This window comes from Parambassis ranga, chromosome 5 (genome assembly GCF_900634625.1).
Source record: "Parambassis ranga chromosome 5, fParRan2.1, whole genome shotgun sequence".
In the NCBI taxonomy this organism is placed as follows: domain Eukaryota; kingdom Metazoa; phylum Chordata; class Actinopteri; family Ambassidae; genus Parambassis; species Parambassis ranga.
The window spans coordinates 13530926-13556157 of record NC_041026.1 but is presented as its reverse complement, the minus strand read 5'-3'; the positions used below and the strand labels follow the sequence as shown (position 1 = coordinate 13556157).

The 25232-nt window shown below is 40.5% G+C and overlaps 1 protein-coding gene across 1 annotated transcript in view; it reads left to right on the top strand.

Moving 5' to 3' along the window:
* The window catches only part of LOC114435538 (receptor-type tyrosine-protein phosphatase T-like), a 257192-nt gene that overhangs the window by 63516 nt on the left and 168444 nt on the right, over positions 1-25232 (top strand). The window contains exons 3-8 of the mRNA XM_028405262.1: positions 148-308; positions 952-1062; positions 2939-3020; positions 4570-4685; positions 5981-6155; positions 23488-23781. Of these exons, the coding sequence (XP_028261063.1) occupies positions 148-308; positions 952-1062; positions 2939-3020; positions 4570-4685; positions 5981-6155; positions 23488-23781 (939 nt within the window). The remainder of the gene's footprint in view (positions 1-147; positions 309-951; positions 1063-2938; positions 3021-4569; positions 4686-5980; positions 6156-23487; positions 23782-25232) is intronic.

Below are 25232 nucleotides of genomic sequence, written 5' to 3'. Positions count from 1 at the left end.
AATATAGGACATTACTGCTTACTAGAATAAAATGGGCCAATGTAATAGAACAATTTGTCCGACTCGGTCCATTCATTGGAGAAAAAAAAAAAATCATGTGATATGATTGACATCTTACCCACGTCCTTCATTGATCTGTCTCTGTAGGTTCGTTCATGGTGGTGAACGCTTCAGGCCGGGCGTCGGGGCAGAAGGCTCACCTGTACATGCCCACCCTGAAGGAGAATGACACCCATTGCATCGACTTCCTCTACTCTCTTTCCAGCCGGGATGGGGCCAGCCCAGGCACGCTCAACGTCTATGTGAAGGTAGGTGTTTGTGTGTCTGTGTGTGTGTGACAGGGAGGGATAGATAAAGGAGCTGATAGACTGAACAGGTGAAGAAACAAACAGATCTCTGTTCTCTGTCAAGAAGAATGAAGTTAGCCTGCAGGCACTGAGTATTTATGTAGGTGTGTGTTTGTGTCAAAGAATGACTGATAGGTAGGTAAACAGACAGGCATCATCTATTCACTTTTATGAGGGATCAAGCCAGTCCTTGTATGCTGCATTCTTCAGTAGGTTGTGTAGATTTTTTTTTTTTAGATGGACCAGCCTATTATATAACATGCAGTGGTGATACACACAAAAGCTGATTAAGATGAATCTGCCAATATCAGAAATATAATTAGTACTTGTCTGGTAAATATTTAGCATCTTTCATTTATGTTTTTATATAACCTCTGTCAGTGGCTTTTTACCACTCAGGGGGCGTCACGTAGTATGTGCATACCTGCACTGTCTGCACCACTTGTAGCACTGTACTTATTACTGTGAACCTGAAGAAAGGCTAACTTAAGAAATTAACCATCCATCTGTCAGTATATTGTACAGATATTAAGAATAGCAGATGATGTATATACATTTGGTGGTCAGGCTCCACTCTATCTTGTTTTGTCTTCTCTGCCTACAGGTGAACGGTGGAGCTCAGGGTAACCCAGTGTGGAACGCCTCTGATACTGTCACTGAAGGCTGGGTGAAGGCGGAGCTGGCTATTTCTACATTCTGGCCCAACTCCTACCAGGTACCACTCACACACATTGTTTCTAGGTAACTAATGTTATAGTGCTAGGACAGAGGTGTCTTTGAGTATTATCATATATTATAAAACAACAACTCAAGAGTACTTCTCTTTTAAAGTCATCGGTAATAATCCCTGATATTTTCTGTCTGGGTTTTGGCATTTTTCTCAGCCATCAGTCTGAGATGTGTGTCTCAGACTGATGGCTGGTTTTTGTGTCTTACCAACACACTGTGTTGGTCTGCAGTGAGTGTCTGCAGAAGGCGCTCACAGAGGGAAAAAAAAAAAAAAGCCTGTCTCCATCCGAACAGAGGCAGGTACACTTTACGTTTAGCTCCAGTGGATTGGCTGTTGAAAGCGGTGATATAACCTGAACATAGCCGTCTCTCGACCAAGTTAAGTTACCATAAGTGACAGGTTAAAAGAGAGTCGCTTATATGCTAACTAGTGATCCCCACAAGTCTCCGTGGTACATTACATTTTTACTCTGCAGTCTGTTACAATATACTGTGACCATTGTGGTTTGAGTTTTATCACTTTACATGTAAGGTGACTAGGAGATGTACTGTTGTATTTTTCTATTATTGCAACTAGGGGGAAAAAATGACATTTAATGACTCTCAGTTTGTCGTTCTGTGTGTTGGTCCATTTGAAGTACTGAGACGTGCCCAGCTGTGTTGTTTTATTGAGGTAACACAAAAGCAACTGTGCTTTACTTAATGACTGAGCTGTGCTCAATAAATGAAGGCACCCACAGAAACAAAGCACAATGGTAACCAAAGCGAATTAAATGTTTGTGTGTCTCTGTCTCCCTAATGAGGAGTCGCCTCCCGTGGAGAGATGACACTTTCTTTTTTCTAAAGGGACAAAAACAGTCATATTAAAGTGCAGACCACTGCAGGGCTCTAAAGGGCAGGAACAAACTTTTAGTGCAGTCCACCACTCTCCTTTGAATTGGTTTGTTCTTTTGCACACATATTTTGTTTGAGTCAGCGATTGTATTGATGTACAAGGTAAAATAAATGTTTTCCCTGGTTGTAATCTGCATGGAAACAAACAGTAGTTTGACCAAAGATAAGTCAAACAAAAAAGCTGCACCAGTATTTTCTAGAAAATTGACATGCATGCCAGAGAAGGAGGGATATACAGTATTTTCATAAGAAACAAAAGAAGAGTCAAGACTTCCCAGAGGTCTTTAGTATTCAGGCCGACTCACAGCTTTATACTGTTGAGGATCCTGACAAGTACAGTGCAGAGGTGCATGTGTGGTTGCGGTGTGTATTTGTGTATGAGTGTATGTATGTGTGTCAGGAGTGCATGGCCCCTTGACAGCCCTGCTGACTGCTTGTCACCCTGAGAGTGTGTGAGTGTGTGTGTGTGTTGAACAAAATCACAAGAACAGGTCTGCTGGGGCAGAAAAAAAATATCAAAATAAAAGATCAAAATAATAAATGAGAACAAAACAAAAGAGCAATTACAAGAAGAAAAGAATGTATAGAAAGAGGGGAAATACATTAAAGAAAGACAAAGATGGAGAGAAAAGATGCAAGAACAGATGAAGAATAGAGGAACTGAAGAGGAGGCAGGGAGGTTTATATGAAGAAAAAGCAGTGAAAGAGGAGGATGGCATATGTGGTTGGCATAAGGATGAAGACAGACGGGATGAAGTGAAAAGAGGAATAGTTGCTGACTTTTAGTGGAAAATTCCCCTGGGGTTCCCATATGAGCTTCATGGGACATCAAGATGTTGCAAGAAGAAAAAGGAAAAAGTATTAGAACATTAAGACCGTGTCTCAACCTCTTCCCTCCTTCCTTCCTTCCTTCCTTCCTTCCTTCCTTTCCTCCTTCCTTCCTTCCTTCCTTCCTTCTTGCATTTCAGGTAATATTCGAAGCCGTCTCAGTCCAAGGCCACCCAGGTTTCATCGCCATCGATGACATACGAGTTCTGGCTCACCCTTGCCGTAAGTGAGACAGCGATTTTGTGTGTGGGTGTCGTAATGGTTGACCCTGCACAACTGTAGCCCCGCTGAGTATCATCTGCTGTATAGCTGTCTCACACTCAACACACACACACACACAGCATAAAGGACAGATTGTGCGGGATGCAGACAGATTGCAGAGAGCTAGGGAGAAGGTCCAAACTCAGGGTCTTCATCACTCACATCTGACAGAAACACTTTGCTTCACAAAACTCTGGACTGCTTACTGCCACACTCTGTGGCCTACTTACCCTGTCTGCTCAGGATTATTATCTGCCATCTTCTTGGCCCGTTCTTTTTGCATGTGTTCCCTCTACAATTTTACTGAGACATGTGTCTCATTGAATAGCAACCGGTTGTGTGTCCAGACTTTTTCCACTGGGGTGGCACTTGAGTTTGCAATGGTGGCACCCAAGGCAAACGTTTAACAACCAAATATTATTGTTTAATAATAACAGAAATGATTCATACCTGTAACATAAGTAATTAAATGAATTAATCTGACTCTGACAGCAGCTACAGTCACACAGACTTCCACATCAGTACTAGTTTCTTATGGACACTTTGCCGTATAGCCCATAAAAGTCAGAAGCAGAAGCAAATCTCTGTATGTCTGCACAGCACCCTCCATGTTCTCACGGCCACGGCTCTGTCAATGATATTATATAATGTATGATATTGACCACAAGCTGTTTTTAAAGAAGTTGTTTGCTTGCTTTAGATGTGTTCCTCAGTCTGGCTGACCCTCTTTTCACTTCTTTATCTCTGTCTTTTTTTCACTGAACGTCTGGCTTCTGTGCCAGCCATTAATTCAACAAGTGGTTTAATCAATGGTAGAAAATAAACAGAAGAGAAGTAGACATTATGATGTTTACAATGGAGCAAAGACGATAAGCTTGGATAAAGATCTGTAAGGATATAAAGAAGAAGAAGAGTTCTCAGGTTTTTATCAAAAAACAGCCTTTGTATTAAAATTATTGTCATTTGGAATGACCCGACTATTAATGCCAGGGCAAATTATCATTGTTAAATGATCGATGCATACTCCGTTAAGCTTATCTCTGTCTGCAGACAGTCAAAATGAAATTAACCGGTCGCAGGCTGGTCTCAATGCCAGATCAAAGTCACCCAAAGTCTGGGCTGTCTGTCTCACTGGCAGGCTGCTCATCTAACCTGCGTCAGGATGGACAACATTTGGCTCTGAATGAGCTGGATTACCACTATTGTGTGCATCGTTTATTGTCACTGTGAAATCTATACATGGCAGCCTGGCATTTACTTTAATGATTCATTATGGTACTTGTTTTGGTTCTTACACTCATAGGAGGTATTTAGGGAGAAGTAATGTAACTGATGGAGGCTTCTCCTGAGACTAATTAAAACATTTAGACTCAGAGGACCTAGCTACACGCATTCAATGATATTCAATTCGATAAGATGCTGGAAAAAAAAAAAAAAAAAAAACGCTGCTTCTGTGTGGATGCATGTTTTTGTCTTCTTTTGCTTTAGCCGGTTGCTATTTGTGTTGCAGGTAAAGCGCCTCACTTCCTTCGTCTGCAGAATGTGGAGGTGAACGTGGGTCAGAACGCTACTTTTCAGTGTACCGCCGGAGGCAAATGGTCCCAGCATGATAAACTCTGGCTACAGGTTAGTGCCTCAAATGATATCAGCAGGAGGTTTATGTGTGGAGATCTATTATAAAGGAGGGACAAATAGTTTTTAACATCTCAAACTGTGACAGGCATGTTAGATGCAGCATTCTTTTTTATTATATATTTTTATTTATAAATGTCCGATGTGGTAAAATGCAGGGATGATTTATTTATTGCATTTAGAAATCAAAATAAATAATAAACAAAGAATGCTGCTTCTAACATGCCCAGTGCTCCCAGCTCTATTCCAGGATCGATTAAAAATCCTTGTTCTGCTTTGCACCATTGACTCCATCTCTGCACAGGTCCATGTTCATGTGTACGTCGTGTGCAGCCACGCTTACAAACTCATTCTAGTTTACATTCACATGCATTGGAAAGCATGCACGTGTTCACTGCACTCCGGTGTATACCGCTGCGTACAGTAATAACATTTGCAATGGAGAGCAGTGACCCTCCTGACAGGGGAGAGCGTGGTTTTCCAAATTGGCCGATAATAACAGATGTGGGGATCGTACGCAAAGCAGAGTGGGGAAGCTGTATGGATTGTTTTAGTTTCCTGCCAGGTGTGCGATATCGGTTAAGGGTCACTACTGTGGCAACTGCTGATGTGTAAACCTAGAATATGATCATTCAAAATGAAACATAGCCTCTAAATGTTGGGGCAAGCTATTATGTTGGCCTCAAAAATCAAGTAGTCAACTAGGGCACAGCAATGCAAGAGGCTCCCGGTGGACTCTATAGTGAATGCTCTACATACTTTTATACAGTGTTTCCTTGCAGTTGGGCTTTCTTGTTTCTTTAGAATCCTTTGTAGATTCTAGAAAGCATTTATTTTTATACAAATGCTGTTAGCACGTGTCAATGAGTGTCAAGTGTCAATGACCAAAAATGCTATTTACACCCAGAATAACAGTGGTTTCCCTGCATTTGGCCTATCTTAAGGTTTGTGTCACCCAGACAAAGTTGTTTGTTGATCTGGGTGACCAAAGAGTGACTGAAAACTAACAAAGAAATAAACATTAAAAAGACAATTTTCTCATTAAATAACATTCAGTTTTATATAGGATACAGGACCCAATCTCTGTGTTTGGCATGTTAAGAGTTTTCAGCTATAGGCAGCTGAAGGTGAAGGGGGCTGGCCTGTGGGAGTAAATAGCTAATAGTGCAAATAGCCAATCCTTTTGGATAATTTTAAATTGCTACAAGTGTGGCTCCACACCTTGTCCTTGGAGCCCTGAAATGCAACATGACTTTTACCAATACTTGACTCTGTCTTGTCTAATGCAGCAGTGGAATGGCAAGGACACAGCTTTGATGGTAACCAGGGTGGTAAACCACCGTCGTTTCTCTGCCACTGTCAGCGTTGGCGACACCTCGCAGCGCAGCACCAGCCGCTACCGCTGCGTCATCCGATCCGACGGTGGATCAGGTGTGTCCAACTACGCCGACCTCATCGTCAAAGGTACGTTTTTATTTTGTTGCACTTGAAACTACAAGTAGGTCGTGATTTTTAAACCAAAGTACGTACGATGAATTTAAATAGGTGAAAGAAGAGCAGCTTGTCAAACCTGATCAGTGCAGATGAGGTAAAATGGGACAGTTTCTTTAGAAAGTGAGAAACAAGCCTGGGCTGTGGTTGTGTAGTTGTGTGTGGGTATTTGGCTGCTGCTCATTAGTGCTGTGAGAATGCTGAGGCTGGAATACTGAACAGACTTCAGAATAGTGACTGGAACTCACAATGAGCTCTCTTTCACTCACTTTCTGTCAGTCTTTGTTCCCCTTTGAGTTCATATTCTGCCCGATGTTTCTGATTCATCTTCCTGTCTTTTCTTCCAAGCTTTGAAATAGGCACCAACACTTTGTTGTTTAGTGCTTTTTTTTCTCCGAAAATGCTAACACAGTTTTAGAAACTCCTGTTGTTCACAGGCCAAAACAGATTTGTTTAAAGGTCTTAAAAACTAAAACAAAAAACAAAACACTTTTAATTATCGCCTCTTAATGAGTACAAAACAGTAATTTGCCAAGAATACATGCATTAACAAACCCCTTTAGTGTCTTCTGTAACAGTCAGAACACTCAAATATATCAAAAATGTAGTCTATCTCACAGTCTATCTCATTCTTCCTTCTTGTCCCCCCTCCACCCCTCAGTCTCAGCTGTATTTACTGTATCTATACTGCTTGACAAATCCCCCAATCCTCTAATGTGATCTATATGTATTTTTGGTACAACATATAAAGGGAAGTTTGTGATTTAGCATCCCACTCTCCATCCCACGGCCCATGTGACTGAGGAAATACAGTGCTGTCCTGCTGAGAAGGATATTGATGTACTGTGGAGGGTTGGATAATATTGTTGTAAGACATTTGATAGAATTATAGCATCACAGCGATCTGTTGTTGTCACACATAATTACATTCCTTTACCTCTCCCAGTCTCCTCCTGCTGCACTCTGTGTTCTGAATTATGACATTTTCTGTCTCGGGCTCTGTTTTGTAGACTTTATCAGGATAATGATGATTAATTTCTCTAAACATCAACTTGTCTTACTTGAATTATTACAGTAAGGACATGACAAACTTCTTTGTTGGTCAACATAATGTTTGATGTAAGGTTAGTCTTAGCCTTCTATCAACCTCTATGAAAAGTTTTAGACTGATACTGCCTGTGTGTGTGTGTGTGTGTGTGAGAAACTTAAACTTCACTGCTGAGTCAGCTAATACCTCGACTAGTCTGCTAGAAATTTACTTCAGTGGTAATATAGCTAGCATTGTGCCACTCTCAGTTAACATATTTTATTCTTAAGCATTACCATTAGTGATGCTGTGTCTTAAATTATATACATCTGTTGCATTGACATTACGTATTGTGTACTTGCGTGTGGGTAGTGCATACTTGTCTGTAAATTAGTGTTGTCCTAAATCTTAAAGTAGCTAGTTGTCAGAGATAACAATAGGGACTGGCTTATCTGCCGATGCACTTTGCACATCTGTGCATAATACGTGAAGTGCTGTGCTAATATCGTAACCAAGATGGCAGCCACTCAGGATGCATTGTTTCACATTCTACCTCTCCCATCATCTGGGTAGTGTGTTGCTGTACTTAAATAGGTACACTAAACACAACTCTTTGAGACAAGTGGCTTATGCTCAAGTCTTGGCCTTGGCCTGCTTTAACATGACTCAAGTTAAAGTGTTAGCATAGAGATCTACTCTTAATATGCTGCACTGTGTGCTCAGGATAACTTTTAATTTATGTCCCTGCATGCTGCTATAGAGCAGATCACTTTGCTCCAGATGTTTTTTTAGCTCATCACAGCAAACCTTCAGCTTCAGACTAAGTGAAACTAATCATTAATACAAATCTCTGACTTTGGGCTGCTTCATGTGTACCTGATGCTGTATGATGCAGCAATTACTTGCATGCAACAAACCCAGAAAAAAATACTCAAAAACAAGACAGCTGGTAGCAACAGACACAAAATCCAGATCACCTTACTTCATGCATGGCATTCATTAATGCTGAGTCTTATAAATAGCCTGTTGCAGCAGGATCTGTTAATCAGAGTTTATTCTGTTTGGAGAAAACTGGCTATTTAACCCAACTTTTTAGAGGCTTCATTGTATTTGTCGTCAGACTCATTTGGGAGGTTTGGATTGTAGCCTAAAACTGGGCATCTCAGGTCAAAAAACATGAGGATTGCCCGCTCTGTTTATTCTTTTATACATACCATAGGTTGCAGGTAGCTTGCAGGTAAAATGCCCAGCTCACAAACTTTATATGTCTTTTGTTTTTGCTTGACTGAGACACTGAAACCCCGGTGCTCAGTCACTGTAAAGTTGAATTTATGCTTGGTTGCTTGACATTCTCCAGGGCTGTCTTCTGAAAACATCTTGTGTTACACCTCAACCAAAAATTATACCACTAGAAAAAGAAAAAAAAAGTAGAGACAGAGAGTGTAACATGAGTTACATCCTTCATACTTTAGCATATTTGTTTTAGGAATAAAATGCATCCTGTGAAGTTTAAATTTGATGTCAGAGATGCATTTTTTCCCTAATCAAACCTCTCTGCCCTAAAATATTTAGTGTGAGTTATGATTATTTTTATTTGTATTAAAGATGAAAATGTCATTTGGTGCAAAGGGGATTGAACCGGGTTTGTTTTATAATGGAATTTAAATTGCATCACTGAAATGCGTTTCAGTGCAGAGGTGCAGCGGCCCAAATTATGTTCTCAATGCATATTTGGTTTGAATTATGCTGTTAACCTTATTTGGTGTGAAGGATGTTTTAATCTGAAGGGAGGCTGAAGTGTGTATATGCATGTGTGTGTCTGTGTGTATGTGTGAGCGTGTGCCGTTTTGATTAGATGATAGTCCAGGGACTGAAACTGTCATTACCATCTGTTAGCAGAACACACAGACTGTACTCCTGAGAACATCCAAATGTGTGTGTGTGTGTTGCTTACCCTACTGAATGTGTCTTTTCTGTGTCTGTCCTCTATCCCTGTGTGTGTGTGTGTGTGTATATGTGTTTGTAAAGCTCAGGTGCTGTCAGCCATGCATTGTGCCAGGGGAATAACCCATGCCAGCACAGTGAACAAGAGAAAACTGAAAACTAAAAAACACACACACCTCCCTGAGGCTGTGTGTGCGTGCGTGTTGCCAAATGTGTCGCTGTCCTTGATTCGTACATTAGTGTATTTGTGAATTTTCCATTCAGTTCATTCATGTGTGGTGGGATCATCTTTGTGCAGTGTAATTTGTCTCTGGACGAGTGTATCTGCGTGCCTTTTCATTTGTATTGCCACATATGAGGTGTTATAATTATTGTGTGTTCAGATTAATTTGTGTGTGTGTGTGTGTGTGTGTATGTGTGTTGTATGTCCTCCTGTGCCGCTAAGTGAAATCAGGGTTAATTAGTATTGTTCAGCCAGGTGTGACCAGGGAAATCTGCAAAGAGGCACTTCTCATATTACAGTGCCCTGCCTGTGCACTCTGTGTCGCATACATGCTCATGCATACATGTTATTGTTCTGACACCATTCTACTGGCCAGCTCAACACTTATATCATCAAGCATTTTACTTGATGATTGAGTCTTATAGCAATGAGTTAAACTTTAACATTTAATATGTGAAACTATTGAGGTTTTTGAACCTGTAGATGTGTAAATGTAAAACCTCATAACTGTCACCATTTGTTCTAAAGAGTTGCAAAGTTATCCTTGGACCATCTCCACTTTTGTCTACGGTGTTGTGGAGAGTCTTAAAACTATGGTCGCTTTTTCTAAATGACCAGATATGGCATTGCTTATTGACCAGAGCTGTGGTTTGTAGGATGATGTATTGTGTCATATAAGGATGGGGTCATTTGAGAAAGTTATTTTATTCTATACTGGAGATGCCCATTTATTTATTTATTGCATTTATTCTAACATCTATATATCCAACATGATTGTAAGGACCTGAAGAGCGAAATGACTCAAATGCTGAGAAACAAACATGAGGCTGGATAAAATCCAAAAGTCAAGCAAAAGGTCATACCCACAAAGACAGTCCAAAACCAGGCAATGATGCAGACTAAAAATCAAAAGCCAAAACTGTAGTGAACACAAAATTGACACACCTCCAGCCCATAAACAGGCAACTGTAGGAGAAAGAATCGAAAACCAAAAGAAAAACGGGTCAGGAGGTCACGAGATGAGGCTGGGAAGCTGAGTATTCCAAAGACAGACTGTCTTGGCAGGGATATACACTCAACAAAAATATAAACGCAACACTTTTGTTTTTGCTCCCATGTTTCATGAGATGGACTTGAAGATCTAAACTTCATTCCAGATACACAATATTACCATTCCTCTCAAACATTGTTCACAAATCTGTCTAAATGTGTTATAGTGAGCACTTCTGCTTTGCTGAGATAATCCATCCCACCTCACAGGTGTGCCACATCAAGATGCTGATCTGACATCATGATTAGTGCACAGGTGTACCTCAAACTGCCCACAATAAAAGGCCACCCTGAAATGTGCATTTTGTTTCTGCTTTATTGGCGGTCTGGGGACTCAGAACCAGTCAGTATCTGGTGTGACCACCATTTGCCTCATGCAGTGCAACACATCTTCTTCGCATAGAGTTTATCAGATTGTCTATTGTGGCCTGTGGAATGTTGGTCCACTCCTCTTCAATGGCTGTGCGAAGTAGACAAAAAAACAGTAATATTACAGTTATATTCAACTGGACTTTTATTAAAGATGTTTCCCTTCACTTACAATGATAAATACCAATGTAACGTTGTAATACAATGTCATACCAATATATGCCTATATTTTCATTTTTTTGTGTGAAAAATCAAGTATAGTGTGATAGTTGGATTCACCTGTTAAGATAAGTACATATTTATATATATATTTTTTTTTATATTGGTGGAGCGCAACATAGCTCCACCCATCAACACTGATGTTAAGCTGCTGTTGCAGGTTGAAAATGTGCTATTCTCAGTCCAGACACGTGTATCCCTTTTTGTAATGCTCACTGGCACATAAAATCATGCATGCCTGTCAGTGTTCATTTCAGCCTGTGCCAATAATTTTTGAGCCATCATCTGCTAATGCCCATGATATTACCAATATGTGCATCAATTTTCACTTACGCCTTCCTCTGGTAGATCAGAAAGTAAAACAAGATATTCAAAGTCACAATGCAGAAAAAGGTCATACGCATAATACAAAACTTCACACCTCTACTTTCATCTTTCCATCCCTCCATGTCCACACTATTACATCTCCCTTCTTCTTTACTGTCCCCTCAGTCACACCTCTGCCTTACTTCACACCTCTCTTGAAGTTAATATTTGTTAAAGAAAACAAGCAGTGACACAAAGTTGTTGTCACTTCTCATTCCTTAGAAGCAACTTCTCTGCCCTAAAGGTCCTAGCTATACATTTTACAGCACCGTATGAGGAAAAAAAGGCGACTAGTATAAAAAATGAACATTTTTAAAAATATATTTTTAGGAAATGATCTGCTGACATTTGCAATAAGGAGTGCACATTCAAACAAGCCACAATTACTGTAAGTTTGACACTAAGTCTGCTCATAGCATTATTTGAAATCAAATGCTATAAAGGCAATTCTCTCTCTCTCTCTCTCTCTCTCTCACGCACACACATACAGCCCTCCACTCTCCCTACATGAAAAGTCTCTTTCCATTCTGCTAACATTTCGGCTACTTCTTACCGGGCTGACAGTAGCTATTCTGACCTCTTTCTCAGTCTGTCCCTGCTCTGTCACGTACTCCTCCTTCCTCTGTGTTGCTACTCTGTTGAACTTTAAATATGTGTGCCACTGAAAGCCTGTGCACTCGATGGCACTGCTTCTGCACTTAATGTCGATGGCCATGCACCCGCTGCTGCAGTCAAACTTGTGGTTGCCAACATATCTGTGATTTTGGCACATTTTGCTGAGTCCACTTGTAGGCTTTTGAACCTTTTTTCTCTCAGCTTCTCTGCAGCCCCCTTGCGCTTTTGTGGTTTATTATCCATTTCCACAGACGGACAGTCACTTTTCTTTTAACTCTGGTCGATCTCCAATGGCAAAACTTTAAAACCTTGGTCGAGGGGGAGGGGAGGCTGAGATATTTCATTCGACTAGCCCAATGTGCAATGGGCAATAAAAATATTTATAATATACTTTTTGATTAAATTATGACATCCCCTGCCCAAAAATGTGCGTCACCATTGCCAGGTACACCAGATGGCCTGTCAATGCCTGGTGAACACACACATACCATGCCACTCCCCAACCAGTTACTCACAGATGCAGAAACTTTTTTGCGAAGACGCTTCCACACACAGATGTTTTTCTCTGCTCCTGTGAGTTTCTCATTTGTATGGCTCTTGTAGAACAGATGCAGTCAAAGCCCCAGGGCAACAAGGTCTCAACCATACCTCCGACAGCGCTTGTGTTTGTGTGAATGTGTGTATGCATGTGTGTCAGAGAGTGCGGAAGCTTGCATGCTGACATGTCTGTGTCTCAGGGAGTATGAATGTAGGTTGTATTTGAGTTGTGTTGTCTATGGGTATTTGGGCATCTGAGTGCACCTGTGTGCGTGAATGTGTGTGTGTGTGTGTGTGTGTGTGTGTGTGTGTGTGTGTGTGTGTGTGCTCTGTCTGTCTGAGATAAGACTCAGTGGGGCATAGCAGAGATCCAGGAGAGCCACTGTCAGCCAGTGCCCTGTGGACACCATGCTGAGTGTGTGTCTGTTGTGTGTGTGTGTGTGAGTAGCCCAGGAATACAGCTAATTTTTTTTTAAGTCTCCCTTGGTGGTCATAAAGCTGATTGTAGTCCAAGAATTAGACCCAGCAGTGCCACCGTCTGTGTGTGTGTGTGTGTGTGTCCACTGAGCTTTCTGCTTCCCAAAGCTCATTCCCAGCATCTTCTGTGTGGCGGTTCCCTGATAAGGAAATCAATTGGAGAGTGGACAGCTCAGTTGTGTGTCAGATCTCAGGAAGTCCACTGAATTCCCACTGGCTGTGAACACAACGCATCTTCAATTTATATATATATAATAACTGCTTGAAAAGTACGTCTGACTTCCAAGTGTGGAGTTTTATTCCAAAATGAGATGTCAAACATTAGAAAAGGCACATATATGGGATGTCAAACATTTGTTGAAGTTGTGGTACTGTTTTCAAGCAGCCAAGGATACCTTACTATAAAAACTTAACTTAAACTCACATATTTGGTGACATACTCTATCTGCAGCCCTGAAGGCAAAACTAAATGGCCAAAAAACTATAAAATATACAGGAAAAGTAATAAAGTTTGCATCAATTTGTGCTGTTTTCATGTAGGTTTTGTACAGATTTGCTCCCTTAAGAGAAAGAACACCTGCAATTTACTGGAAAAGTTGTTCAAGTTTGTTTAATTGAGTACATCAGTGTGTGTGTGTCTATGAGTGTGTTTGTATAAAGAGAAGGAAAGCATAAGGCCATGTACACTCCACCTGCCTCTTTAACCAGGTCCTTAGGGCTTGCCTCAGGGAATGTGTGTTTATGCCTGTCTGTGTGTGTGTGTGTGTGTGTGTCCGTGTCTGTGTGTGTTATGTTGTGTATGCAGGGGGGTTTGTCATGTTGTTGGTATTCCATGTCCATAGCTCTTCGTGTGCATTAGCCTTGGTGTGCGTGTGTGTGTCAGCTAGACTGGACACTTCACACAGAATTTCTGAGGAGAAATATAAGTAATGCATGAACAGGTACGTGAGTAAAGGAGGGTGAGGACAAGAGGTGAAAAAGGGAAAGAAAAAAACCCCTGAAATATAAGTATGAAGAGGGTCAGTCAGAAGTGAGGGAGGCAAAGAAGAGGTGATGGGGTGAGGAGGTGAAAAGTTGAAACCAAACACAGGCCAGCACAAGATGAGAGGAAGAGCAGAGAGAGGGACTAAAAAGTGTATAACAGGGGAGAATAAAGGAAGTGAGGATGGGAGGCACCAAACAGAAAGAGGAGAAGGGCAGGGAAAGTAGAACCGGAGAAAAGCCTGAAAGAAAGGTGTAAGAAATGTAAAACTATCTCTGCAGCAACACCAGAAGAAACCAGTGAGGTGCAGAAGCAAAAGCTGACAGGTTCAATCCCATCAGCTGTTGCTGTCACCACACGCATCTCGTTGAACTCCGGTCCAGGAATTTCTGTGTGGATAAGAACAGCTCAACGCCACACACATGTCAGAGTGACGAGGACAGACGTGTCCACTACCAGTGTCCCTGCTGTCTGGCTTCTGCCAGCTGTCAGATTTCAGGCTAAAAATGATTTCATAATGAACTGTAGGATAATATTTTCATGACGCTAAGAAGATCAGTGTCTTTTTGTTACTTGGTTTAGCTGCACAAGTTCAAGTTCTGCTGCTTTTATCCACAGCAGCTTACAGTAAGTGAGCAGGTAGACATTTGCCATCTTATTCATGGACAATTTGACAAGGCCAGTACACCTACAGTTATGTGACACGGTGTCACATATTTTGTGAAAATAAGCTTAAAATCAAAGCTTGTGTTTACACTCACAGTTGGGATTACTATGAAAGGATGACATAATGTTTCTGTTGACAGTATTAGTAGTAAAAAATTAAAAAAAAAATAAACCTGCTGGTGTTCTTGTGACCTGGTCTGAAACCTGAAGGCTTATCAGATTAAACTGTTAGGTCAGAGTAGTAATGCTGCTTTTATATGCCAGTTTGTATAGGGCTACTCTAAAAACAAGAAGAAATACCAACTAAGATATTCAGAGAAAGTAGTGTTTGTGTCTATCCTAGACATTATCCAACGACCATTCTGTATGATCATCTGCTGGACAAACTACACGATCTCGGCTTGCTGCAGGTATCAGGCCTTCAGTCTTCAGCGAAGGGCAGAAAGAGCCTGGTGGTCCGTACTTCTAATGTCTGCTCCTTGGCCAGTAAATTGTACTTTGTCTGAGTAGCTCGGCTTGTTTAGCTCTGACTGTGTGGGATGCTTCTGTCATTTGGTGCTTTCATCAACTCAGTCGTACATTCTAGTACTAGTCTGCTTCTATGCTAATTACCCTGTCTATAAACATTTTTGTACAATCTAGACAGCTCCACGCCCATCTTCTCCTGTGGGATGGAGGCAGTGTTATTTCTCTGTGTAAAAAATGGATTTAGATGGTTTGGAGTGTGTGTGTGTGTATAAGAGTGTACACGTGTGTGTCTTCACGTGTCTGATTTTATGTTTTTATGTACCTGTATGTTTTATTCTTTTTGTGCTTTGGAGTGTGTACACGTGTGAAGAAGTAGCTAGCAGGTGTCTTTCAAAGTGAGTTTGCTGTGAGGAGTGAGGAATCACTTTTCATTTCCATGGCTCACCTGTGACTGTGTAATACTCCAACCCTGAACCTTTCTTTTCTTTCTGTCCTTTCTTTCTTTTGGCAACAAAAAGCAAACCTTCACAATGTGCATCAAAACATTTTAAATTGCAGACTTGGTTTAAGGTCAGCGTGAGATGTACGGTGGGTACGGTTAGGGTGAGTCTCCAGAAATTGAATGTAATGTCCTCTGAAGTGATGAAAACACAACTGTGTATGAACAAGTGCTGAATTCATTATAGCCAAGTACCAAGCCTGAGGGAGTGTAGACTGTGTGACTCAGAGGTGTGAACACACACACACACACACACATACAGCACAATGAAAGGACCTAGTCCCCAGGACTTGAAGAAATGTGTTACGTAAACGTTAGAAGCACCTGTAAGCGTTGAGAGATTACACAGGAAGAGAAGAGTGCAGGTCAGGAAACCACAGTAGTTCACTAGAGAAATAACAGTTGTGTTTTTTTTTTTTTTTTTCGTTTTTGTTTCAGCAGATTGGAACAACTCCTCTTTATTTAGAAAGACTCCAATGGCGGCCAAGAAGATGGCAGAGAAACTTGTTGTAGATGAGTTGATTTGTTGTTTATATATGAAGATGTTTTTTTGTTTTTTTTTTTCTTGCTGCAGGAGATGTTGAGCAGAGGTGTCAAGTCAATAGAACAGGGGATGCTTCAGAAGCGCTAGGGAAGTAAATGTGGAATGTGAGCCATGCAGAAAAATTCTTATTCTGAACTAAACTTGACTTCATTCTGGGTAGCTACATTTTCTTTTGTCCTAATGTCACATGTCATTAACCCTCTGGTGCATAGCGGTCACTGCAGTGGACAGCTACTAAAAAGTAAATTTCTCTTTAATGCATTGGTTTCTATGGTGGATCTGCACATCAGCCTTTAGAGTTGGCTCTGCTGCCACACTCCATTGAGGTCAACTCAGTGGTGAGTCAGTGTAACTGCAAAAAAATTTCCTCTGAATCCAAGATGGCCGACAAACAGCCACCCTTGCCGACCACGGCTGGCATACCTGCTAAATTCTTCTAATCTAGAAGAGTCCCACAGGAAAAAAAATATGATGATATGCAGTAACATCTAAGGAAGGATATTATCTGTTTGGAATATGAAATTTTTATGTCCAATATGTAGAAAATTATGATTAACCATGTGTCCAATGAAGTGGACATCATGCATCACCCAGTATATTTTTTAACACAAGTAATGTAATTGCTTCACTGTTTCTTGTGACTGTTTTGGTTATAAGTCAGTTTATAATTGTTATGTGTATAAGCTATTTGTTTAAAATATATTTTTTTGCAGATTAGTTGTAGTTTTTGTTACTCATATTTTGTAGTAGTAGTAGTAATAGTTTGGCACAGGATATCACTGGCCCCAACTCACAGATGTGAAAAATGCAAACAGATGACATGATGCTGCATGCACATGGAAGACCACATACATCTGCATGCAATGCTGTGTGCCACTGTGCCCTAGATGCATTGCGAACTTTCATACAGCCTAGGTGTTATGAACATAGAAGTGTTCTGGGATGCAGAGACCAAAATATCAGTTTGTGTTTTCTTCCACCATGCTAATGTAATGGTTTGGTAATACTGTCCTGTATCCTTTTAGAACTGTGATGACTCACAATAGAGCTTCTCCTGTTGGAGATGATTTGACACATTCAGGTGTAAGAGTCAGTGTCATTGGTTTTCTTATTCAGGCCTAAACATTGCGCCTTTACAGTGATGAAATTTCCAGAAAATAGTTGAAAAGTTTTTCAAAGCATAAAAAAGAAACAAGTTTCACAAAACAAATTTATTGACCAAGGCTTTCATAATTCATGCATCAGAGGGTTAATAATCTATATATATATATATATATATATATATATATATATATATATATATATATATATATATATATATATATATATATATATATATATATATATGTGTGTAGTTGGAACTTTCCAATAATATGCAAAAGGGTTCCATCTTCAAAAAACATAGTCTGTAACTAAATTGGTCGGCAGAATCCGAACACTTTACATACAGGGTGCTTTTACATCCTAGAAAAATTGAAGGATGAACCTGGAAATCAGATATCCGGCAGTTGTGAAATAAAACGTGTCCAATATAAATCTGTTCCACTCAAACACACAGCATGTGCCGATAATCATTAACACTTGACGAGCTGGATTGATCATATCATAACTGTGTGAGTGTGTGTGTGTGTGTGTGTGTGTGTGACTTATCTGTTCTTTGTGAGATGAGCTGCTAAGTTCAAGGAGCTGCGAAATGGACCCAGAATGTTTTACTGATAAGACTGAAGCATACTGTACAGAGAGATTAAAGAGGGAAAAACTTGAGGAGTCAGAAGACAGAATACTGTATATAGTGTCTTCTAGTATCTACGGTGTGTACAAAATAATCACAAATAACGCTAACACAAATTTAACCCAGAATGAAGATGGTACTTGTAATTATCATCCTCTTTTAACGGATGATTTCACTTTAATACAGTTCATTCCTCCTGGCAATGATATGACTGTACTCAATACTGAGGTCTGGGAAGACTACAAAGGCAGACAGGTAAAAAGCATTTTTATCTAAAATGTGGATTACCCTAAAACTGTATTAAAACCAGATGCATGATCTAATCATCTTGTAGTCAAAGCTACTTTTTAACCCTGTTTTTCAATGAGAAATACAATTTTAAAAGAAGTCATGAAAGCTCTCTGGAAAGTGAAAGATGACGGGAGAGGAAGCAGTTCATGGTCAAAATGAAGAAGTCTCTTCCTTCACTTTTCTGTTTTCCTCTGTTATCATCTTGACTGTCATTACTCTCTTCCTCGCTCCACTGTTGAAATGGGAGAAAAACAGATTTTGGCAGAGCGATTGTCATTTTCGGTGCAACGGATTTTTCCATCTTTTCCGCCACCTGGGTGATATCTTTTTCTCCTCTGGTGGGCTGAGGCCTACTATCACTCCCTCTATCATCCCCCCTCTCTCTCTCTCTCTCACACACACACACACACACACACACACACACACACCCACCCTCCCTCACTCTCTCTCTCTCTTTCTCTCTCTCTATCTTTGAATCTTCCACTCCCTAAGAGTATGGCAGAGCTCAGACAGATATTACTTTTGGATTTGCCACAAACACACATGTATAGAGAAATACACACTATGAAGGGAAACGTTACCAACAACACAACTATTACTCCTAAATTGTCTTGTTTTTTTTTATCTCCATTTCTCTCTTTTCTATACATTTTTTCTCTCAAATATGTGTGTATGTCTTACATCGATGTAAGAAGAGGCAGATAATGACTCTCTCTTCTCCCCCTTTAGCTTTAGTTTCATCATCTGCTGTGTTGATTGCTCACCTTGCCATCTTTTATTTTTTTTAACATGATCATAAAGTTTCTCTTCTGGTGTTTCCATTGTAACTTTATTGGTTCAGTGAATTCAGTTCCCCTCCTCCAAGGAAATAGGTTAGAGTGATTCAGACTAAAGCTGGAAATGAGTTGAACATTCTGTTTGAGCAGGCAGTTGAGCAAAGGTTGATTAAAACTTGTGATGTTTGGCCAGCCTTCAGGACTGTTATTGGTGCCTAGCCAAAATGTTTCAATTGAAGCTCATGCTCTATAATTTTTTGTTCTGGTGGTGTCAATACATACTAATTAAAAGATTACAGGCAGCCGCCTTGGATCACAGAATGTGCCAAACCAAGAAAAATCCACTCTCTCAGATGACGAACGGTTCAGGACAAATACGGCCTTAGGGTCTAAAGTGATGCAAATTCCGTCATCACAGGGCGAACATGAAACAAACGTCAAACCAGAGAGACAGGCTGAGTGAAGAGGTTCATTGCTGTTCCATCTTCTTTGTCTCTGACTGTTCTCAGACTTTGAGAAAAGAAATGAGTCAGCATGACCTGCATAGATGTAATGCCTCCTCCGAGCAGACACCAAGAGGACAGCTGTCTGTCTCTGCAAAGGAGGATAATGTTAGTCTCGGTGCAGGCTATATTCTGGCGACAGTGGAAAAGCAGAGTAACATTGATTCACTTGCAGTAGAGGCTGTTGTTTTTGCCCAGCTGTTATTTTAGGTTATGAAGTTTTACCCAGAATTCGTGCAGCTGTTTCATCATGATTGTGGAAAAGGAGTGGTTTCATTTTAAAAATCACTGCTTTTGTGCTTTTAGAGAACAAAATGCATTTTTTTTGTCTTCTTCATGTTGGATTTTTTTCTCTACATTATTTTTTTTTCATAATTTATCTATACCTCATGATTTAAAAATGACACTTCATCAGGTGCAAAAGTGTTTCTTGTTTTATCTTAGTTGGCTTTTTGAGGTCAGAGTAACAAACTGCCGAGACACACATTATAAGCCGTCTTCGACCACCATGCTGGGACTGTAATACAGTGCAGTAAAACAGCAGATCCATATACTGCATTCCCTCAGGGTGTAGTAAGAATGGTCGCCAGGTTGAGTGTGTGATGTGTCTTCCGACAACAAGGCCCCAGGATACGCAAGATAAAACCTTTACGGGGCCAAACACACACATACTGTACATATTCACAGTTCACAGAGGTCTTTATGGGGCCCAGTGGTGCAGTGCTGTACTCCCGCTGTATCCCGTTTTCAAACTTCAAGAGTGCAGCTGTTTTCATTACCTTACAGTGTGAGTGTGGCCTCTGCAGAGACAACAAAGGGTGCAGGAGGACACCCACTGCAGAAAACTCTGTTCATCTGCATTACTGTCTAACTGAGATCCAGCAGTCAGTTTTGTTCTATTTTTTCCATGACACCCTGAGGTGTGCTGCCATATAAACATCACAGGGACGACTTTAATATCACACTTTCTGATAGTGTGTTATTCTATGCATTAGAATCAGGTTGACCAGTGGTTATCATACAACTAAGGTTTTCTGTTTTCTCATCTGACAGAAGGTTTAAAAGAGAGAAATCAGTTTAAAAAATTCCCTTAGCACAGCTGTGCGTCTGTCTGCCTGTACTTTTGTGTCTGTTGATGACGCACAAACAGTGTATTTGTCTGTTCGATATCGACTAGTTCAAAACTGTTTCGCTTATTTTGTTGTTGCTTCTCAGCTTTGTCTCTTACAGAACAAATATCTCTAGTGCTTTTTTCAGGGATTACAAAAACATTGATGCTGACACTTAAACACTTTTTTAAACAGGGATTTAACAATGATCACACACACAAATATTCTACATAGACTGAACTGATAACAAAGACAAATCTGTCCTCCACAGGAAACAGTGGCCAGTTTTTGATTGAAATGAATGGTGGAAATATAGCCAGACACCTGCTGCAAAAAAAAGCCTGAATAGTAGTCAGTGTCAACTTACCTGCTATCTGACTGGCTGAACCTGCTGTATGTCAGCTTTTTGACAGCTCTCTCTTTCATGCACTTTTCACTGTTTCCATTTTGGCAGCAGTTTTTTTTTTCTTGCTCCTTCAAAGATTGCCTCTATCTACTTAACCAAAACATTCTTCCACACCAGCATCCACAGTTTCCTTATCTCTCCTCCTTCCTTCCTTTCTGTCCTCTTCAGCACTGTCCTTTCTTCTTTCCTTCCTTCCATCCTCCCTCTACTCCTGCTTAATTAGCATTGCTGTATGAAAGCCAACTGTAGTTGATAAGCAGTCAGGGTGTGCCTGTTTCTCCTTGTGAGGAGTGTGCTTAAAGTTGCTGCATTGCACATACTGCTTTAAAACGTATTTGCAACCTTTTGGTGGTTAGCCATGTCTTTGCATGTTCATGCACAGGCTTCTTTTGTGTGAGTGCATTTGCATTGCATCTACAGTAAGTTTTCTCATATTCTGTATTACAAATGTGTGCATCCATGTTTCTGAGAATGTATGTTCCCTCCATGTCATCATGGGCACCAGGTTGCGTGCCACTGGGTGGCCTCTGTAACTCTCAGCTGTAAATGAGCTGGCAGAGGGAAGAATGGAGAGACAGTGGGAGGAAACAGACGGGGGGAAGGAGTGATTGAGTGATTTTGCACTTTGCTCCTGTGGAGTAACATCAGGAGAAGTTGTTGAATATAAATGATGGTAATGAAGAGTGAGTCTCTGTGAAAGCCGTAGTAAGATCCGTTAACAGGCATGCTTATGATAAGGAATATTATGGCTGCATTGAATAGAAAACATAGCTTTTTCTACTCTTCTTCTCAATAAGGAATATAAACAGAACTTTTTTATAAGACAAATAAAAGAAAAATAAGCTTTTATTGACATAGCCATAGGAATATAAGTGTTTATACATTCAAATGTATGCAAACACACACAGAAATGGGTGAGTGCACAATGGCTGACAGGTGATTCATCTGTCCCCTACCATACATATTCTAATGCAACCCTGAGGAAATTTTAAAAAACAAAAAATAGTGTGATCAGGACTTTGCTTTTAGACAGCAGGTTTGAGAGGGGCCATTATTCTTACCTGGCATAACGTAGCTGTCAACTGACAAAGCACCTGTCATAGGAAAAAAAAAAAAGATTAATACTAAGAGACCACAAACTTTAATCTTAAAATCAATCCTTTAGTAGTGCTGGTTTGAGAAGATTACTGTAGTGGAGGATTTCATTTTCAAAACACTCCTTTTAGAACATGCATTTATTCTGTCATTGTCTGTCTGTCATTGCTTCCAACTTATTATTATGTGTAGGATGGCAAGAAGGCAACGAAGAACTGAAAACATTTATTATTGTAAAATTATTTTCATAATAAGCTGCAATAAAGGCTCAAGATTCGAGATATATTGGTTGTTGTCAGCACAGCTCAGGCAGATCTTTTCCATCATCCTGCTCAAACGTGAGTCACGGCTGCTGTCCAAGGTGCTGATCCTGGGGCTTCAGAGAAGTGGGAGCTGTCCATGGTAATTACATTAGTTCACTCCTGATGAGCAGCATTCTCACAAGGCCCAGTCAGATGACCAACAGGAAAAAAAAAACTCAAATTATTTCCCCTGTCAGTGTGTCCATCTGCTCCTGTTGCTCCTGCTCTCAGAATCTCACATTCACGTTGCTTGTTTGGTTATTTACTTGTACTTGGGTTTAAGTGGCTGACACCCTCCTGCATCCTCCTAATTTACTTTTAACTGAACAGATAATTACCAATTATGTACAATTTGTAAAGTATAGAGAAACGTTTTACTTCTATGTATGTTAAATGTCTGATTTTTAAAAGAAGCTGCGGTCTCTAAAATGTGAGCCTGGTTTTGAAGCAAAAAAAAAAATATGAAAGGGTAATAAAACATCCTATGCTTTTAGGCTTGACAGAGGCCATTATTTTAAACTAGCATAATGTGAAAGTCTAGTGGCAAAGCAGCTGTCAGCAACATGTCAACAAAGTGATGGATTGGTGCTACAGGTAAAGAACTTGCTCTCTAAAATGTCTCCTTTAGCTTTTAGTGGCAGCTGTTTCAATGCAGAAGTTACACTGCATCTCACTGCAGCTCTTTACCTTTTGCTTTTAATGGCAGAACATTAACTGTTGACTTTACACTACATGTTTCAACATGAAAACGGATATTCTGTGTTTATGGGTACTTTATTTGGTGAAATAACTTGAGGTCTGTGAATATCATGAAAAGCAGGTGGTACATAATGAATATTTCAAATTGTGTATGTTTCTTTCTAAAATTACTTTGAGTACCCCAAGAGAGGTCGGCTCTACCACATCCATTCATTTGCACAGACTTCAGCCCCGCTGATTGGACTTTAATGCAGTTTTCAGAGCAGAATGAGTTCTGTTATGTTTCCATATTGGTTCTGAATCTCAACTGCACAATTCATCCGGGAAAACAGCGTTTACAGATGCATTTACAGCCCAAAAACAAACAAATGAATGAATTGTCTCTTCTTCTGTTCTCATTTTACAGCTCCACCCACTCCCATTGCACCACCTGAGCTTCTTGCTGTTGGTGCCACCTATCTTTGGATCAAACCCAATGCTAACAGCATCATCGGTGATGGGCCGATCATCCTGAAGGAAGTGGAGTACCGCACTACTTCAGGAAACTGGGCAGAGACCCATGTGGTTGACTCCCCCACCTACAAACTGTGGCATCTTGACCCAGATGTGGAATATGAGATCAAGGTCCTGCTGTCCAGACCTGGAGAGGGAGGAACAGGACCACCAGGGCCGCCGCTAGTCACCAGGACCAAATGTGCAGGTAAGTGATGCCATTTCTCTACCAGGACTTAATGACTCAGCCAGGGTAATATGTGTATGATGAATGGTAGCGATGCTCTCCAATGTTCTCTGTTTGGTATATACTCTCCTCTTGTTGCATATTAGGTGGTTTTCATGTGATTAAGATCCTTAATATGAAGTCTGAGGGGAACAAAAAGTGCTTCCTGTTTCCTTTTTTGTCTCTTTCAATGAGAGCACAAATCAAAGATGACAGCAATTAGGATGTTAGCAAGGATCCCCAGAGATGAAGGAGAGGTGGTTCACAAGTTGAAGGAGGAAGATGAGGGTGGTAGAGAAGGTGGGGGGGAGGTTAGGTAGGGGCAATCATGGCTGATAATGAGTATCCCAGCGGGGGTGTAAGGACACAACAAGTGGCTGTTCATTTGATAAAGTGACAGCCCATCAGATCTTTGACAGCCTCTGTGGTCGTCTTTGTGTGTGTGTGTCACTTAATTCAAACCACCATCACCCCTCCACCGTCCCATTCCTTGTTATTGTCTTCCCTCTTCCCCTTTTGACCTCTCTTTTTCTTGGTTCCATTTTTTGCAATTTCTCTCTTCCACACTTAACCCACCTTCCTTCCTCTCTCTGATGTTCTCCCAAATTGCTCTGTTCCTCTGCCATTCCTTTCCCTTGTTTCCCAGCCTTTATCTTTTCTTCTTTCTGTCATTGTCTTTTTTGAGGGAAGAAAACATTGTCAGTATTTTTTGTCTGAGAGGAGTAGAGCCAAGACAGGAGGAGGATGAGGGGTTATAGAAGGGGATGAAAGCTGAAGGTACTGCTCTGAAAAAAAGATTTTGCTTAAACTGTCTATCCTTGGATTGAAAGTGGAGAGAGAGCATGCTATTTTATTTTAATAGTGCTTTTACCGTTCAGATTTTGATTTTACCTTTATCTTATGTGTGTGTTGGGGCTCTAGTTCTTTAAGAAAGTTTTGTCAAAACTTTGGAGTTAAATTTAATTGCACTGGGAATTGTATGTTTGTGGTTGCTTGTGCAGGTGTGAGAATGTTGTGTGTATGTGCTTTTGTACCTTGTGTAAGTGCCAATGTCTGTTTTTACCTCAGTGTGTATCTGTTGGTGTATTTGTGGTCCTCTGTCCACCTCTTGAATTTTCTACTCTGTGGTAATCAGCAGGTGAAAATTATGTGTTAACAACACAAGCTCTCTCCTGCTCTCCTTCCCTCCTGCACACCTTCTCACTTCTCTGTTCATCTAAACCTTTGCTCAACTTCCAATTCTCCTCCAGCTTAGCTTTGATGTACCTGAATATTTTGTTTTGTTGTCAATAAATTCCAGTCATTCGAAAAAAAACAAATCCTCTAATTTGCTAAAATAACACAAGTGAGCATGCAAATTACATATTTGATAGGGCAAATTTTCTACAGTGGATTACTACTGATTGATCTCATCAGCCAAATGACCACGCTTA